The sequence below is a fragment of the Mustela lutreola genome, chromosome 12 (assembly GCF_030435805.1).
Source record: "Mustela lutreola isolate mMusLut2 chromosome 12, mMusLut2.pri, whole genome shotgun sequence".
Lineage (NCBI taxonomy): Eukaryota > Metazoa > Chordata > Mammalia > Carnivora > Mustelidae > Mustela > Mustela lutreola.
In genome coordinates, this window is record NC_081301.1 from 76,987,290 (window position 1) to 77,006,243 (window position 18,954).

At 41.1% G+C, this 18,954-nt stretch overlaps 1 protein-coding gene across 1 annotated transcript in view; it reads right to left on the reverse strand.

The window, feature by feature from the left end:
• Positions 1-9,577: 9,577 nt before the first annotated feature.
• LOC131812156 (ras and EF-hand domain-containing protein-like) overlaps positions 9,578-18,954 on the reverse strand; it is a 49,931-nt gene continuing 40,554 nt past the window's right edge. The window contains 3 exon segments of the mRNA XM_059141245.1: positions 9,578-16,314; positions 16,584-16,703; positions 16,706-16,907. Of these exon segments, the coding sequence (XP_058997228.1) occupies positions 16,111-16,314; positions 16,584-16,703; positions 16,706-16,907 (526 nt within the window). The 3' untranslated portion in view covers positions 9,578-16,110.

Below are 18,954 nucleotides of genomic sequence, written 5' to 3' on the forward strand. Positions count from 1 at the left end.
AAGACTTTAAATGTCCTGGCCTGCCTCAGGGAAAAAGGCATTCAGGTGGCTTCTTGAATTTGAATCAGAACAGTAGCCCCAGTACAATGTGATCTGTTCCTTCCAGGCTCAGTGAGTCAAGACAATAGAAAGAAAAGATGTTTCCTATTCCTGTGCCTTTTTTTTTTTTTTTAAAGTGAGATATTTTCTTCTCCAAGACCATTTAAACTCAATAAATTTGGGTGACATTTGATATGTACAATGTCTGAGATAGGGCGCTATCTTGGAAAGACTCAAACTGACCTGGGTTAAAAGCCCAACTCTGCCACGTAGGCCCTAGATCGATTTAGCTAAGTCACTGGGCTTAGTTACACCAATTTCCTCATCTGCTAAAACAGGAGTTACTGCCAAGAGAAAACATGTACAAAGCTTGTAGGACGCAAGAAAACACTTGGGAAATACAAGTTTTCCTATCTACAATAAGAAATATACATCCTCTCTGTGACTTGCCCATATCTGAGCAGACCACAGGTCTGGTTTATGCTCTATTGGTATGCTCTGGTAAATATTTCACACCCCTTAGGATAGACCATCTTCACAAGGTCATGCTATGATATATGTTTTTAGTAATTGATCTTGTACTTGCTCAGTGCTTCCACTGAAATTCCATCAAGTCTACAATCTTGGGAGTTTTAAACTCCTCAAAGGGCAGTATCTGTTTACAGCCATTTGAATAGCCTCTAAAATGGGAAGAGAGTACACATCAGCTCAGTAGCTGATGCGGAAACCTTTGGGAATGCGCATTCTCCGTTGCTACACAGCTGGAATTTCCAATGGCTCTACTTTCTTCAGTACTGAGGGGATGGCCTCTTTTGTGATCTTGTCAACTAAATGATACATTCTTCAGGAAGAGGGAATATACCTTTTTTTTTCTTTCTGCCCAGACTTTGAGAGAGTACTCCCCCTAAGCAGTGCTATATAAATGTTTAATTGGCCAACTCTATGTCAAGTTGTGGCCATTTACATAAACGTAATGTTTAAAATGATAAATGCTCTTATTCTCAGAGAGCATTTTGGAAATTTTTAAATCACCCACATATATATATTTTTTAAAGTGAAAATTTGGGTTGTGTACTTATTTATTTACGTTTTCCAAATTAAAAGATTAAAAGGCAAATTATCAGGAGTCAAGCATTCCTTTTTTTTTTTTAAGTCACCTGATACTTGCAAACTGTGAAAAGAAAAAGATAATGATATAAAATTATTGTGGATGTTGCAGTAGATAGAATTTCGTCCACTAAAGCACTGAACCCCAGACCCTGTAAATATGTCACCTTATTGGCAAAGCTGGAAAAGACAATGAATGGATTATCCCCTAGAGCTACTAGAAGGAATGACATCCTACTGACATCTTGATTTTAGTCCCTGACACCTATTTTTATATTTAGGGCCTATAGAACTATAAGAATAAATCAGTGTTCTTTTCAGTCATAAAGTTGGTGGTAATTTGTCAGGTGGAGTAGGAACACAAGACATAATATATGTATACAACAAACTATTTCCGAGTTTGAGATCAAAATTTAGAGATGCCACATGTAAGCAAACTAGAAAGACTGATGAATTAATTGCATTTTATATTCTTTTTAATTTTTGAAACTTAGCAGAAATGATCTTATCCAAAGGTCATGGGTAACACAGAATCAATAAAAAGGCTCGAGAACTCAGTGGAGATTATAGATGATAAGCAGAAACCAAGGGTAGCTAGGCCCTGGCTACTGTGGCCAAGGCCATATCCTAGAGGGTCTAGGATCCATTACTGTCGTGTGAGGAGTTTCTTAACCACACTCAGGTCTAGGTCACTCCTTTAGAGCACAGGGCTGGGTGGGAAGACAGGGAGAAGTCTAAAACCCTGGGTTTTAGGTGATGGGGAGAGGGAACATTTGTTCTTTTCAGCTTCTTTCAGGATCCAGGGGGTTTTGTTTCTCACTAACATTCACATGGTATGGGATTCCTGGTAAAAAAGAAGGGTGTTCAGATGCTGGTAGGAAAGGAAAAGACAAATGTCTAACACTGCTTCTGATCGTCTGAATTATCCAGCATAGGATTTAATCAAGAAATTTAAAATAGTATTGCTAAGACCCTTTTGTCCGTAGTTATAAAAACATAAATAAGTAACTGAAAACTTTTTAATGAAATTCAAATATTTATATTAGAGAATGTTTTAAAATTGTGTTCAATGTGAAATATTTAACGTTCAATGTTCAATGTTTAAAATTGTGTTACAGTAACATTCTTCTTTCCTCTTTTTCTCTCTCCTTCCATCCTTCTTACCTCCATCCCTCCCACCTTCTAGGCATATCATTTAAAAATTTAATGAGTTGGTTTCTGGAAAGAGGGTTGACCAAACATTGGCATTCTGAGAGGATATAGTGTGATCTGGGTACCGGATGTCTGCAGCAAATATACACAGGGAAGGTGTACAGCTCGTGCGCTCGCTCACTCGCTCTCACTCTCTCTCTCCCTCTTCCCTTTTTTTCTCGCCTAGCTACCTATGGCTTCCCATCATCTCCCAAGAGAGGAAAAAAACAGAACACTCCTAAGGAATGGGCAGCTGTGAAGCAGGGAATGAAGCAGCAAGCAGGAACTTCATCAGCATAAGACAAGGTCAGGAGTACACAGATCAGGATCAGGGCCATATTTACTCTGCCATTCTGTCCTCAGATAAAAAGATGATTTATCTGCCATTACAGCCTCTGTGGTGACAGCTCTCTTAAGTCACACTGTTCCAATTGGGACCAATATCCTCTACTACTGGTGACGTCTCTCAGACAGGGATCTTCCTTCACTGTCTCTCTGGGTATTGGAATTTATACCATCCTATGCTGAATGTCTTAATTCTTGTATTCTGTGTCACATACTTTTCCTTGGTTGGAGAAAATTCTCCTAAAGCATCTTTGAAAAGGTATATAGTGTATAGGTGAGAAGGTTTTTGAGACCTTGAATGTCCTGAAAATGTCATTATTACTGACCTAGTTTAGCTAGGTATAGAATTACAGTTTGGAAGTAATTTTCCTTTGGAAACTTATAGGTATTGCTACATTGTCATTTTGCTTCTGGTATTTTTGTTGAAAAATGCATAACCATTCTAATTCCTATTTCCTATTTTTTTTTTTCCTCTCTGCAAACATGGAAAATTTTTTCACTGGGCAAAAAAACCTAATGACAGCATACTTTATGTCCATCCATTCTTCTGGGCTTTAGATAGGCTTTTCCAATCTAGTAAGTCATGCCTTTCAGTTCTGGAAATTTGTCTTGAATTTTTGACCATGTCAACTTGTTTTCTCTGATGTCTCCTTGTGGAACAGCTGTTTTTGGACATTGGACTTCTTTCACTCCTGGTTTCTGTGTGTTTCTTTCTGAATGACTCCTCAAATTTATCTTCCAAACCCTATAACATACTTTTTTTTATACTTCTGCTCCCATGCTTTCAATTTTGAAGAGCTTACTTTTGTTCTTGAAATGTTCCTTATTGATAGTAACTTATTCTTGTTTTATGGCTGCAAATAGTTTTGTCTGTCTAAATATATTCATGATTTTTTTTCTCTTTTTCTGCATGGGCTCCATTTCCCTAAGTTGCTATTTTTCTGTCTTATTTGTTCTCCACTTTCCAAGCTAGAGCCTTGCCACAAATATCCAGGGATCTCTGGGTTGCTCAGGGGAGCTAAAATCCTAATGGAAAGTGTGTGGTGTGACTTGCCAAATTTGAACTTTACTGTAGGGTGATGGGGGAGGGTTGTATTTTCTGGAATGATGTCTGTGGTCAGTATTTTAAGGTCTTCCCCTGTGGCTGGTCATACTCCAGGGGAAAGCCTTTCAGTCTTGGGAAGGTAAAGGTTGTCACTGTCCTGAAAGCTGAGTGGGAAATATTGGCTTTCGGCACCAAGTACCCAGAATATGTAGTATCACTTAATTCCCTCATTTTTTTGAATAGTACCAACACTCAACTGTGTCTGGCATCCATCCCCTAATCTAGCAGCTCTGTTTTACTCCAAAGTCTCTGGACTTTGGTCTGGATAGTAGTGGCACAGCATGGGAGCAAAATACATAAGGAAAAGATAGAACTGCTTCTCAAACTGCTTTTACCTCACCTTCCCTTCTCCCACCAGTTACAGAGGCACATGCTTCCTAGTTCTTCAGCCTTTTGGGAAATTCGCAATGTAAATCTAGATTATTCTCAGCCTTCTCCCATTCCTGGTTTAGGATTCAGCTTCCTTATGTTGTTAATTCAGCTCCCAATTTTCCTTCTACTTTGCAGCTTCACAATTTTGTTGTAATTATCTTCTGTTCTTGTTGGTCTAATTATATAAAAGAAAATCTGTATGACTCTAGATTTAATGGTATTTTAGGGAGAAGAAAATTTAAATGCTATCTTCCTCCAGAAAACATTCAATATTTCTGAATCTTTTTTTTTTTTAATATTTCTGATTCTTAACCCAATCTTATCCTCAATCTTATGCACCATGTGCCACCCTGGGGAGGTTTTGTCATCAACTTATTTTATTTTTGCTCTTGAGGGTTTAAGGGCTTTATACCTTCCTTACTTCCTCAGGCAGTATTCATGGCTATAAGAGGAATCATTAAATCAGGCTAGTTTCAGAACTGCAGTTTTGAGGCAGGAGGTGGGCTCCAACACATTTCTTCAAGGGTCCTATTTTTTCCTTAAACTTCAGTGCACATGATGGTCAAGAATGGCTGGCCGCATACATCCCTTTTCTTCTGTGATATTTATCTTGCTAATGCTTATTATCTTGCTAATGCTAATGCTTAAAACAGTATCCAAGGTGTAAGCACCATGCTTTCCTTGCCTGGAGCCTTGGAGAGTGTATCAGTAGTAAGTAGTACATTAGGGATGCAGGACAGACCAGGGCAACCAAGCCTCTTATCCCATTTCCACTTTCCAGGATGAAGCAGGCCTGAGCTGGAGCAGAAAGAAGACTAACACTACTAAGTCAAACTTGGACTTCTGATTACTTTATGGGAATTCTCATCTGAGCATACCTTCTCACCCATGGCCAGAGGTTCTTACTCAGGGTCATGGACCCATTGCCACTATGGGTAGAAATCCATATTTCTAATTTGAGACAAAAAGCAGATGTTTATTTTCACTAACTAAACTCTAACTGAAATTTAGCATTTCATTTCACATAAAATGCAACAAAATGTAGTAATATCACTGGTACCTGTGACTCTATGACCAACAAAACCATGGTTATTCATAATTTACTCTAGATTGGTGTAGACATCTCAAAATACAGCTTACATTCATGACTACATCATAAGTACGGTGCTTATTAGCTCTATCAACAGATCTTGTGCCAATATAGCAATACAAATACTGCATTATTGCAAAATTTTGGAAATATCTTGAGAATAGTCTTTCAACAACATTGGTTTCCTTTATTAGAAACATTAATCTGAGGGGATCCTGGGCTTCAGAGGAGTCTGTGGTGTAGGAAAGCTGAGAGCTGACCCAGAGGACTCAGAAGAGTCATGAGCCTGCTGAAGTATGCTGCAGGGTAGAGAAAGTTTACTTCACTCAGTCAAGTTTAAAGGGCTGCAGGAGGCAGAAATCATCTAGTATGGCAAGTACACAAGTCAGCTGACCATTGCAACCACTGATGAAATGTTATGATGGGCACTACAGGGAGACATCATGGAGGAGAGGCTCTAGCTCAGATTTCAGGGACTGAGGAACCTGCTGGGAGGAACCGAGACACCCAGGGTGGACAGGAATTGGGTCGGCAAATGGACACAAGCAGACACATGGTGCTCCAGGCAGAAAGCAGAGCCTGAGTAAAGGGTGGGGGAGAGAGTGTATGGCATGTCTGAGAACAGAGTTCCCCAAGCCGAAATGTAGACTCTGAGGTAGAGAAAGGGGAGGAGGAAGCAGAATGTGGATCTTCTTTATTTGTTCACAAATTTATTGTCAACACCCACCAGAATATAATCTGCTTGAGAGTCTACCTTATTCCCTCTCCATTCCCGGTGTCTAGAAACATTGTGAGCAAACAGGTAGGAGCCAGATCACAGAGGGCCCTAGAGATCATGACAAGTTTGGGGATTTTATCTAAGAGGGAAAACATCTGTTTCTCGAATGACTGATCAAGAAAAGAAAATAGTTGTGGTGAATTAAAGAACCCCCAAAATGACACTGGAACTATTCATGAGATGCCCCCCTGCAGGGATCTTTATCCAGCCCATATGTTCTGCCCTGCTGCACAGCAATGGGAGTCCCAGAAAACCTGCATGGAAAATTTTTCAGAAAGCCAAAATCCAAAGGTACAGAGAAACCCTACAAATGTATATGTCAAATGCTATGAAATATGGCTCATGAACTGCCAGCCTGAGAGGTCACAAGTTAAAGGACATTACAACTAAACCCCTATTCTACTAAAATATAAGAAATATGAATTCACAAATAAATCTGATACAGACGCAGAAAAAAAAATAAAGGAAATCGGTTAACTATTCGTAGAATTTTGCATTTGAAAATCCACTTCACCCTGTAATTTTGAGTTGAGGCATTTTTGCCTGTTTTCCATTTTCAGCTATGAAAACATATTTTAATATCTAGATCTGGAAAGAAAAGATGTAATTTTTACTTTAAAGCTTATGCTTTCCTGGGAATTAATTCCCCTCTTGTGGATGGTTGGATATACCCACTGGAGATCCTTCTCAACAGGCTACCTGTCATGGTATAAACATAAAGGTTACTTTTTATTTAGTTCAAGAGCCCTCTTACCCACTACCATGTCTATTGTCATTTACATTCACACTCTCAATCAGAGCTCTGGTGTTCTCTCCATCCTTTCAACTACTTGATCCAATTAGACCTTAATAAATGGCGGTCCTACACCTGAAAGGAATCCCTTCACGATTTCCCAATTTTAACTTTCAGACATTCACTTCTCTCAATGATTTCCTCCTCTTTCAATCCATCAATACAATATCCTATGCTATGTGATACCCAACTTCACGGCCATCGAAATATCAAGAATATATATGGGAAGTAGACAATGAACTCATGTCAAAGTGAATCTTCTACAATGCCCCATCCCCCAGGTAATCTGGTAAATTTGAGTTCTGCTACTCATCCATGGCGGCTCCTAAGGTCTTGACCAAAACCAATGCAATCAATGGTGTTTCAAAACCTCTTTTAAAAAAGGAAGGGAATTTTCATTTATTTATTTGAGAGAGAAAAAGAGTATGAGTGGGAGGAGGGTAGAGGAAGAGGGAGAAGCATACTCCCTGCTGAGCAGGGACCCTCCCCACTCCCAGTGTGGCTCTCATTCCAGGACCCAGGGATCATGACCTGAGCTGAAAGCAGATGCTGAACCAACTGGGACACTGTGGTGCCCCCAAAACATCGTTTTTAATTGAGGGTGATCCAAGTGCCAGGTACTGTTCCAAACCCTTCATATACACCCCATGAGAATGGTACTTTTATCTCTATTTTACCAAAGAAAACCCTGGGGTACACAGAGGGTAAGCCCCTCGTTCACTGTTACCCCAGTAGTGGGATATGAGGCTGGGTTCATACCCAGGCAGGCTGGCTGCAGAGCTCAGACCTGTGGCAACTAAAATATGCTGCCTCTTATTACACCATCCGTGACTACTGCATATGTGCCTCTGTGTGTTTGCAGAAACACATGGCTCTGCAAAGCCTGCCTCGTTTAAAGGTAATTATTTGCTCAGCCATTTCAGCACTGCATAAAGCAGAAGGGAGGCAGAGGATGAAGGGCTCAGGGCTCCAGGTATACGTCTAGTTCAGTAAGTACAAGGGCAGTAAGGACGCTGTTCAGTTAAAGAGGGTGCCGCACAGGTGAGAGCAGGCAGCCTCATCCTAGCTTATAGGGGCGGAGAGGGAAGACTTCCTGAAGGAAGTGATGTTTCAGCTAAAACAGGGGGATGAGCAGGAGCTGGGGCCATGTGGGGGATGGAAGGAGCAGGATGGGTGGCAGAGAATGGGACTAACCCCTGAGGTCCTGAGGATGGCCAAGACACGTCCTGAAATTTTTCTACAAAAGCCTCACTGTTTCTAGCTGTCACACACCAAGCTGGTCAACCTGATGCCCCGCTGGCCAAGGTGACATGGCTGGGCCACAGTACCAAATGCCACATATTCATTCTTTTCTCCAACCAGGAGCTGCCCAGGCCCAAAAAGACAACTGTTTTAAAGCCATGGTCTCATGCAGGCACACCCTAGAAATCAAGTTACTTCAGGGTTGCCTGCGGTGAAACTGAAGGGAACAGCCCAAAGACCAAAGGAAGAATGTTTTTGTTTGTGTGTTTTTGTTTTTGTTTTTGTAAGCATGCTTTATTGAATTTACAATGCAGAAAATATTTGTAGCTCCTTAGACATTTGCATTGCTATAAAAATTATACTTTATGGTATAATTATTAATGGTTTGAAGAGAAATAAACAGTATAAACAAAATATGGCCAATACTACAAAAATGTAAACCATGTAAATCAAAATCACTAAACAATTATTCTATACTCAGAGGCCTACTTAATATATACGTATAAAATTTCTTACACACATTTACAATAAAAGCCCACAAAAGCCTTCACTTTGAAGCCGATCACTGTACAAATATGAAAATAAATTTTTATCTTTTTTTAAATTAAATTTAATTATTTTCAGCATAACAGTATTCATTATTTTTTCACCCCACCCAGTGCTCCATGCAATCCATCCATGCCCTCTATAATACCCACAACCTGGTACCCCGACCTCCCACCCCCTGCCACTTCAAACCCCTCAGATTGTTTTTCAGAGTCCATAGTCTCTCATGATTCACCTCCCCTTCCAATTTCCCCCAACTCCCTTCTCCTCTCTAACTCCCCATGTCCTCCATGCTATTTGTTATGCTCCACAAATAAGTGAAACCATATGATTATTGACTCTCTCTGCTTGACTTATTTCACTCAGCATAATCTCTTCCAGTCCCATCCATGTTGCTACAAAAAGTTGGGTATTCATCCTTTCCGATAGAGGCATAATACTCCATAGTGTATATGGAACACATTTTCCTTATCCATTCGTCCATTGAAGGGCATCTTGGTTCTTTCCATAGTTTGGCGACCGTGGTCATTGCTGCTAGAAACATTGGGGTACAGATGGTCCTTCTTTACACGACATCTGTATCTTTGGGGTAAATACCCAGGAGTGCAATGGCAGGGTCATAGGGAAGTTCTATTTTTTAATTTCTTGAGGAATCTCCACACTGTTCTCCAAAGAGGCTACACTAACCTGCATTCCCACCAACAGTGTAAGAGGGTTCCCCTTTCTCCACATCCCCTCCAACACATGTTGTTTCCTGTCTTGTATGAAAATGCATGAGGCTAAAAGTTAACAGTGAAAAATGTCTCCTTATCTAACATTCTTTTCCATGATGAAAATAAAATATTACCAAGTGTGTCCGGATACATTAAAAAAAAAAAAAAAAGGAGCAGTGTATAATTGTGATTTTAAAAGCCCTTAAAGGAAAAACTGAGTCAAGATGAATTAGTTGCTCAAGATTATATGAATGTGCCACATTAATTCTAGGCTAAAAACATTATTTTTGAATCAAAAAATACACTTGGAAAACACCTTCCTGAAATGAAATGTCGGTGATAATGATGATTTCCCACTAATGCAGCTGAGAGCTTCTAAGTAGCTTTTCTTTAAAGAAGATTGCTCACCAGAACTCTACCTCTGTGATTTGGATTTTGTTGCCAAAATATTTATCCAGGTTTGAATAAAGATGAGTGCTTTTGTCTATGTAATCTCCATCCAAGTCAATTTGGGTGTACTAGCCATACAAGCCAGACACAAAAGCCAAGGCAATACTTCTGTATCAAAGATACATTCTAAGTAAAAACCATCAGACAAATACAGAGAGACACCCTGGGGGGAAATAAAGGCAACACAGTAACAACTATACTCACAGAGTTTTGTGCAACTGCACCAAACACCTGAACAACTGTCCCATATGTCAACACACAGATCCTTTCTAATCCAGGTTCGAAAGATGCCGCAGAGGCAACCAGCAGTGGCAAAACGTGCATCTCATGATGGCACCGCTTAGTTTGACACTATTCTACCAGGGAGGTGCTCTTTCTGGTCAAAAATGTATACTTGGTGCAACCTAAGCCATTGAACAGAAATCCATGGTAGAGTTGCCAGGGATAGCTCAAACTTTGCGGTAAAAACACCTAGATGTCAATAGAGAGAAGGCATGCTTTTGCAAACTTGAGGATTTTGTGGTTCTTTATAATCTTGGTGTGTAACATATCTGGTCAGTTTTCACTTAAAAGAAAATGAAGCTGGGGAATAAAAGATTTGATCATAAAAATAAACAGGGGAAAAACTGCTCCACGGAATTGTTTTAATTCAACAAAAAGGAATGTTATTAGCTTGTGTAATACAATAAATAAGTTATTATTTAAGGTTTTTCCAGCAGACTACTTGGAAGCTGGAACTATATGAACCAAGGTAAGTTCAAACCTCTAGTTGGGAATAACTTAATTGGTTCAAGGCCACTGAGAACCAAAAGCCAAAAACCAAAAACCAGGCTTCCCTAGGGTCAAGTGTTGATTCCTTCAGCTGTTAGAGACCTTTCAGTGGGGAAATCTGGGGGGCACTGCAGGTTCTAGAAGGAGAGCAAGACCCACCACATTGTTGGTGAGGAGTCACTAGTCATATTAAACAAAAGACTCTGATCTCCCATTCCTAAGGACAGTACCTCTTGTGAAGAGATGAATTTCCAAAACTATACGTAACATTTTTTTCACTGTTCATTATTTCAGGTAGTGGATGCTGGCCATGACAGAGTTCAGAGATTTGTACCATATTGGAGATTATGCTTGTAAATCATGGGAAGGTCTGAAACAATCATGCACATTTTCCTTGGGCAAATGTTAAAGTGGTAGTGTGTTGTTTTTTTAAATGAGATATAATTCACATCCCATAACCTTTCCCCTTTTAACAATTCAGTGTTCTTTCATGTTTTTACCAAGTTAGCAGCCATTATCAAAGTATATATTCCAGAACATTCTCCTGACAGGCCAAGGATGTTTGGGATTTAACTACAACAGTTCTTCATCTGCGTTGACCTTTTGGATCTGGTCCTGGTCTGATTGGTGATGGATTTGCTGTCATCTTCATTGGTCCTTTTTTTCACTTCCCTGCGGGAAAGGGGCAGGAGAAAGAGGGGGAGAGAGAGAGAGAATGCATTACTGAGGTACAAAACTAAACCACAAATGGTTCTGTAGAAATAACAAGACGGCTGAGCACTTGCTGTATGTCATCCAGACACCATTCTCGCGAGGACCATGTGAATTTGTTGGGCCCCATTTTATATGTGCAGAAGCAAAGGCAAAGAAAAAAAGGGGAAGGAAGTTCCCTTCAGTCATGTGGCTGGAGAAGCCACAGAAACGGGCCTGGAACCACACCTGAACTCTGAGCACCAGCCATAATCACGCATGCACGAGGCAGGCACACACGAGACACACATGCACAGGAACACACACACACGCACATGCGCGTACACACACACACACACCCTATTGCTCTCTCCTGTGGTCTCACATGCTTTACAGTCTGCCCCACGCACAGCTCACTCCTTAGCACTCTGGAACCTGGCTTCCATCGCCGACTAGTACTTGCTGACCTTAACAAGAGCAATGATGACTTCAAGACCACTCTTTAATTATACAGGATCATGGAGATAATGATGAATGCTTAAAATCCAGTAAAAAAAAAAATCTTCCTTCCACCTCTTCCTAACTTTCCTTTAGAATTAACAACTAGAGGGTACAATGACAAAAGATCTTCACTTTCACAAGTGAAAACCTCCTAGGGATAGTATTCTTCTAAGCGTGTTCCCAGGGATACCTGTGAAACATGCAGACCCTGAATGGCACTCCTGACTCTGACAGCTCATCCCCAGGAGGCCTCCAAACAATCCTACCTTCCCCATCAAGCCTGGGGAGCTCCCACTATGGGCTGTCCCTTCACAATACTGGCTCTGTGACTGCTTATATCAAAAGAATGCAGGGGAAATGGTGGGCTGGGACTCCAAGCCAAGCGTTAATAAGGCCTAGCTGCTCTCAGCTGCCAGGGTCCTCAGTGGAGAGGACCAGCAGAGAGGCCAGAAGGTCAAGGACCTTGGTGGCAGACACCTAGCCTCAGCTTTACCCCCATGGCCGCCTGACCGCAAATGCATGAGACACCCCAAGCAAGAACCTTCCAAGTAGAGAAACCTTCCAGCTGAGATCTAGCCAATTCTGATAATTTCAAGAAACTAAAAGGTGGTAGTTGTTTCAGGCAACCACGTTTGGTTTATTGCAGAGCAGCAGATAACTGAACCTACTAAAAACTGGCATATTCCTAGTACAGCAATACTGTTCAATCAAAATATAATGCAATCCACATGTAATCTTAAATTTTTTAGCAGCCATATTGAAAAATGTAAAAAGAAAGAGGTAAATTTAATTTTATTAATATATTTTAACTCCATATGGCAAATATATCATTCTATCATTTTATCAATAAAAATAATAATGAAGTATTTTATGATTTTATACTGTCTTAAAAATCTAGTACATACTCAGTACCTATAGCACATCTCAATTTGGGTTTGCCACATTCAGGTGGCCCATGGAGGCCAAATTGGTCAGCGGGACTCCAGAATGTGCTGATATGTGCTAACTTTTGAAAACCTCTATACTGTGAGTTGGAAAGGAGATATCTCAGGAGAAGAAAAAAAAAAAAAAAAAGAGGAAGGAATTAACTCTTGCTGAAGGCCAGCTAATAAACGCTATACTATATGTTTTCACATTTTTCTTATTTAATGCACATAAACAATCACACAACACAAACACACATGCAACCCTGACAGGTGACAGGGTAGAATTATTATCCTCACTTCACGGACGAGGAAACAAAGACCCAGGAGAAGAAGGAAGGTACACCCTCATAGAACACCCCATAAGACTCGTTTCAGACTCCTGACCTCCAGAACTGGAACGTGATACACGTGCATTGCTGAAGCAACAACACTTGTGGGAATTTGTTACAGCAACAACAGAGAACTCATACAACTGCCAACTGCATCATCTCAGACATTTGGTCATTCAACAAATGCTCAATTTATGCCAAACACTGGGACCCTCTATTAGTGAGCACTGAAGGAGAGAAGGCTAAACAAATCATTTCCAGGTCCCAAGACAGCTGCTAACACAGAAGCACGGTACACCAGTCGTACTGGTTTGCGGGGAAAGAAGGCATTGTGGAGCTGGGACTGCGTGGACACTTTGACACAGGAGGGACCTCTTGAAAGAACAGGAATTGACCCTCGCTAAATGAGGAAAGGAGATTCTAGGTGCAAGGGACAGCCTGCATAAAGGCAAGGAGACATAAAGAGCTTGGCCATAAGTGGAATTAAGTTTTCTGTGTCTACAGATTATCATTCCTTTGGAAAGTAAGATTAAGAAATGCAACCAGAAAGGTGGGTGAGGCCAGGCTGTGAGGGTTTGCACATGTTGGATACAGTCATGCCTCTGGAATTTCCTCTAGGTGGTGGGTGGGGATGTGGTTATGGAATTTTAAAAAGAGGTGGAGGTAAAAAATACAGAAATTGGAGAAGTCATCAGCTAGAGGCAGTTCTAGAAGCCCTGGGGAGAGATGACATTATGCAGAGAGAGAGTAAAGAAGAAGAGAATGTGGAATGCAATCCTGAGATTGCCAACAGGGAAGCAACAAGCTGATGCGCCAGAGTGGTGGCAACAAGTCCCAGTGTTGCCACTTAGTAGCTGTGTCACTTTGAGCAGGCTGATTAAGCATTCTAGTCCTCCACTTTCTTATCTGTGCAATGGGTATACTAATCATAGTGCCTTCACAAGACAACTCACGTCTCTCACTTCTAGGCAGTCCAATAGCCTCTACCAGCTACAATCATCTGACTGTCTGGTCAAATGTTTTCTCTCTCTCTCTCTCTCTTTTGTGCCCCCTTCTCATTACACTGCATGGCCTGCAAATATTCATTTCCTTGATACCGCTAATGAACCATGTATGGGGCCTCCACAGGCTGAGAGCTCACAATAATGCAGACATTTTATTGAACCTGAAAGCAACTATTAGGGAGGAAAAAATACATACCCACATGGTCCATCTGGCCTTTCGGTTCTCTAATCCACCATAAATCCAGGCATGTCCCTCCCACTTCAAGGAAATCAGATATTTCAAACACCTACAATAGGCGTAAGCCTGGGAAAACTACACTTTCTCACCAAAACTACCATATGCTTGGCAAGTGCATGTAAGGTGACTCTGTCTCATTGGCAGATTTCCTCCCAACAGGCTCAGCTCCTGGGCTGAATGGAAATATCAGCCTGAGCACTTTTTGTGGGTTGGTTTGTTTTTTTTTTTTCTTCCAAATCTCAGACCATTGATAAATTAAACACTTTGGAACTTGAATCTACTGCAAAATGTACAAAGCTTGTGGTTCTGATGCTGGCAAGCTCACTTGCCAATGGACAATGATTGTGATAAAAGTCCTGTCAGCATTGCGAGGAAACTGCATTTCTAGGAAACACTTTTCCTGGGATTGAGAGGTTTCTAGAAAAAAGCAATACTAGTAGTTCAGGGTGTTAATCAAACATTCATGGCCTCCCCTCAAAACAGAATTCTGTTTCAGACAGTGCAAATCCATAAACTCGTCTAGCTCATGTTTTATGACATGAGACAGCATGAAAGCAGCCGTGATGGTAATTGTCTTGCAAGATCTAAATTGAGAACGTAACATAGTTACATTATATGTAACTTTCTACAGGATGTGAAACCTTTTTTTTAGATGATACAGACAAAAGGAAAATCTACGTTCTGTTTGTCTGTGTGATTATACAAAGTCGGTATGTCTCTGCGTGTTTATGTGTGTGCTTGTGTGCATGTGGACTTGTACGTGTGTATGTATCTGTGTGAGGATATGTGGGAGGTGTGCATATACACAATACTCTTGAGCAACCAAACAAAACGTGGTGGGCTTTTCAGGAACCAAATAAAAGAGAACTTGCAATTTGTTATCTTCAGGGGTATGATGAAGGACTGTGAATTTACAAAGACGTCCATTGTAAAGAGGGCATAATCAATCTGTTCTAATATTTCTCATCATCAAAATAAGAAGTCTTTAGATAAAGAAGAAAGGTGAACGATAACTTGCAAACCTTCAACTCCTTTAACTGATTAGTATGCAAATTTGGGAAATCAGGACACTTCCTCTCTTGTTCTCAGAATGGCTTACTCATGGATTCCGCTGTAAAGGAGGGGAAGGATCATACACCTGGCTATGATTTTGACCATGACAAAGTGGCCACCAACAATGTCACTTTGCCAAGTGACAGCTTATCAGAAAAGCTTTCCCCGGTCACCCTGTGTAGAACTGCACCTCTCTCCAAACTTCATCTTTTTTTCATCCATTGCTGTCCTTTGGGGTGAAGTTTCCTTGCAGGCTGGGATTTGGTTGCCTCTGTTCATTGTGTGTCCTGAGCACTTACAGCAGTATCATGCTCTTAGGAGAGCTCAGGAAATGTCTGCTGAATAAATGAATCCGTCATCTCTGGCTCTAAGCTTGGTCTGGCTGCTCTGACTGGCTAAGTGGATACCTCTGTCCTTTGTCAGCCTTCTTTTCCTAAAGTTGGGCCTTCACCAAAACAGAAGACCGTTCTGTAGATAAGGACACACACACACACACACACACACACACACACACATTCCTATATATTATATATGTATACAGAGAGATCTGTGTATATATTTTCTATGGAAAATAAAATCAAGCTAAAAGAAGGTCATTTCCCCATTACCACCTGGAGAAGGAACCCTACCCAGGGTGGCACTTGTATTTCCTCGAAATTCATTCTTGCAGAGCCTCATGAGGAAACTAGACTTTCCCACTGCAGCATCCTCAGCAAGCACAATCTTGTAAACCTTCTGTGAGCTGGAAGATTTATGGTTGCCATCCACCATGTCTGTCTAGGGGGACAAAGCCACAATGGGTGACAAAGGTTGGGCCAGTTGTCTTCCTAATAAGTTATAAGGTACCAAAAATTCACAGTGTTCGTGAATAAAATATCCCAGAAACTACCTACCTGTGGTGACAGAGCTGAGATGGGCTTTCTTAAAGAACTGATGATGCTGCCCTCACTAGTGGACCCCTGGGGTTTCCAGTCTAAGATGGCAGCCACACCTTCGGCACCAAACGTCTCTTCATCCCTTATATAAGGAACCTGGTTTTTGTTATTATTATTTTTTTTTAGTCAGCCATTAAAAAACAAAGTCTCTCATTACACATATATATTATGGATTAAAGAGAAGAAAAATACGCAGATGAATCTATAGTCAGTTCTGTTATGGAACAGAGGAGCCCTAAATGGCAATCTGTGAAAATTTCTCCCTACCCTGATGAAGAAAAATACATTCTACTGACTATGTTTCATATTTATAACCTTTAAGTCGTATTCCCATGACAGATACAAGTCAAACAGGTATCTGTTACCTGTTGGTAACAGATGGAAATGATAGATTTCCATCGAAGGCCCAGGAGACAGTGATTTCTGGGGCTTATGTCTATGTCTGAAGCATCACCCCCAAAGCTCTCCTGCATGTCGTGTGACCTTCCTGCATGTCGCGTGACCTCTGAGGTGCCCTCTGGTGCCTGTATTCCACCTCCGAGTCATATTCGTTGGAATCTCTCAGGGTAGACAAGCCGCTGTCAAAGCAGCTCTCAGGAAGGCTGTCCACCTCACAATTCATCGTCTGCATAGGGTCACAGAGGGCCAACAAGTCACAGTCCTTATCCACGTAGGAGGAGTGGGATGACCTGGTGATAAAGAAGATAGCTCTACCCGAGAGTTCACAAAGCTCAGGACTACACAGCAATGGACTCAAGAAGACTAACAACTCTCCATTTTGCCAAGAATCACAATGTACTCCATGACTATGCATCAGGGGAAACAAAATGTTCAGAGCAACACCAGCTCATTCTACGCAACAACCAATTAAGATAAAGACACTCAAGTCTCATATTTAATAAAAATGAAGCCATTTTAAAAAATCACATTCTGTATTTCCTAACAAGAAAGGAATTGCAGTGTTCAGAGCATAAATGCAAGTTAAGAAAAATGTATGCAGGACATGTGAACCCTTTTACTCTAATGTGGTCAGACCATACTCCAAATAGCTCGTCCATTTCCGGATAACAGCTCTACTTTTTAAAAGGGATGCTGACAACCTAGATGGGAAACATAACCATGATGACCATGAGACTCAAAACCTTCAGACACAAGAAACTGTGCCATGAGCTCAACTTCTTATTGGTGTCCCTCTTCAAATCCTCAGAGAAGCTGACATATGAAGATAAAGAATACATTCTCTTAGGTTGCACAAGACAAAATAAGGGCCAAATGAGAAACTTTTCTAGAAGTCGTATTTCTTTTTTTTTAAAGATTTTATTTATTTATTTGACAGACAGAGAGATAACAAGTAGGCTGAGAGGCAGGCAGAGAACGAGGAAGGGAAGCAGACTCCCTGCTGAGTAGAGAGCCCAATGCGGGGCTCAGTCCCAGGACCCTGGGTTCATGACCTGAGCTGAAGGTAGAGGCTTTAACCCATTGAGCCACCCAGCCATCCCGGGAGTCATATTTATAATCAACATGATAAAAATGACAGGAAATTAGAAAGGTGTGGTACCAGAATATGACACAGGGAGTTTTCTGCCACTAGGTGTTGATACATAGGCTAGTAAGAAGCTTCTACGTTTGACAGGGAGGTCTCCCGGATAAAGGCAGGAACCTCTGGCTTCTATGGATGTTTTCATTTGTGAAACTCTCTAACATCTTATAAGTGAGGGAGAAATTAACATCCGACAAAAGAATCAAAAGAAACCGTATTATTTCCCTATTTACTTTTGCTTTTCCATTTGATTTTCCCAAAAACCTGTTTATACTGAAATAGTGGGGTGCGGGCATGGCTCAGTCAGTTAAGTGTCAGACTCTTGATTTTGGCTCAGGTCATGATCTCATGGGCATTGAGATTGAGCCCCACATCGGGCTCTGTGCTCAGGGTGGAGGTTGCTTGAGATTCTCTCTCTCTCTCTCTGCACCTCCCCCCGCATCGTAAGTCCTAAAGAAGAAGGAGGAGGAAGAGGAGAAGAAAGGGGGGAGGAGGAACAACAAGAACAAGAAGGAAGGAAGGAAGGAAGGAAGGAAGGAAAGAAGGAAGGAAGGAAAGAAGGAAGGAGGGAAGGGGAGAGGAGATAAGAGGAAAGAAAAAAGAAAAGAAAAGAAGAAAAACAAGGGCCACAGCCTGTTTAGCCTCCATTACACTGGAGCAACACCTTGGGTCCCTTGGCAAACACTGTCTCATCAGAGTGAGGAAATGGCAGAGTACATAGTCCACAGAGATAAAAAGAGAAAGAGACGAATATGTTCAGAAAACAGAGGGTGATCTCAATATAAATAAGTATAAGTGACATAAGTCTGAGAAGTCAAAAATATTTTGGTGCCAGGGTGCCTGGGTAGCGCAGTCGGCTAAGTGTTGGCCTCTTTGGTTTTGGCTCATGTCATGATCTCAGTGTTGTGAGATGGATTCCCATGTTGGGCTCTGTGCTCAGCTCTGAGTCTGCTTGAAGCTCTCTCTCCCTCTCCCTCTTCCCCTCCTGCTCATGTGCTCTCTCCCCAAAATAAATAAATAAATCTTTAAAAAAACTATTTCAGTACCATTAGCCAATGCTTAAAATTAACTTAAAAAGTATGAACCACCAAACACTCCCTAAATATGTTACTTAATTACAAAGTCTTTATCCTGGGGGCACATATTCAGACCATATTGTTTACAAGCTAGCTCTGTGTGTCTGTGTGCATACATAC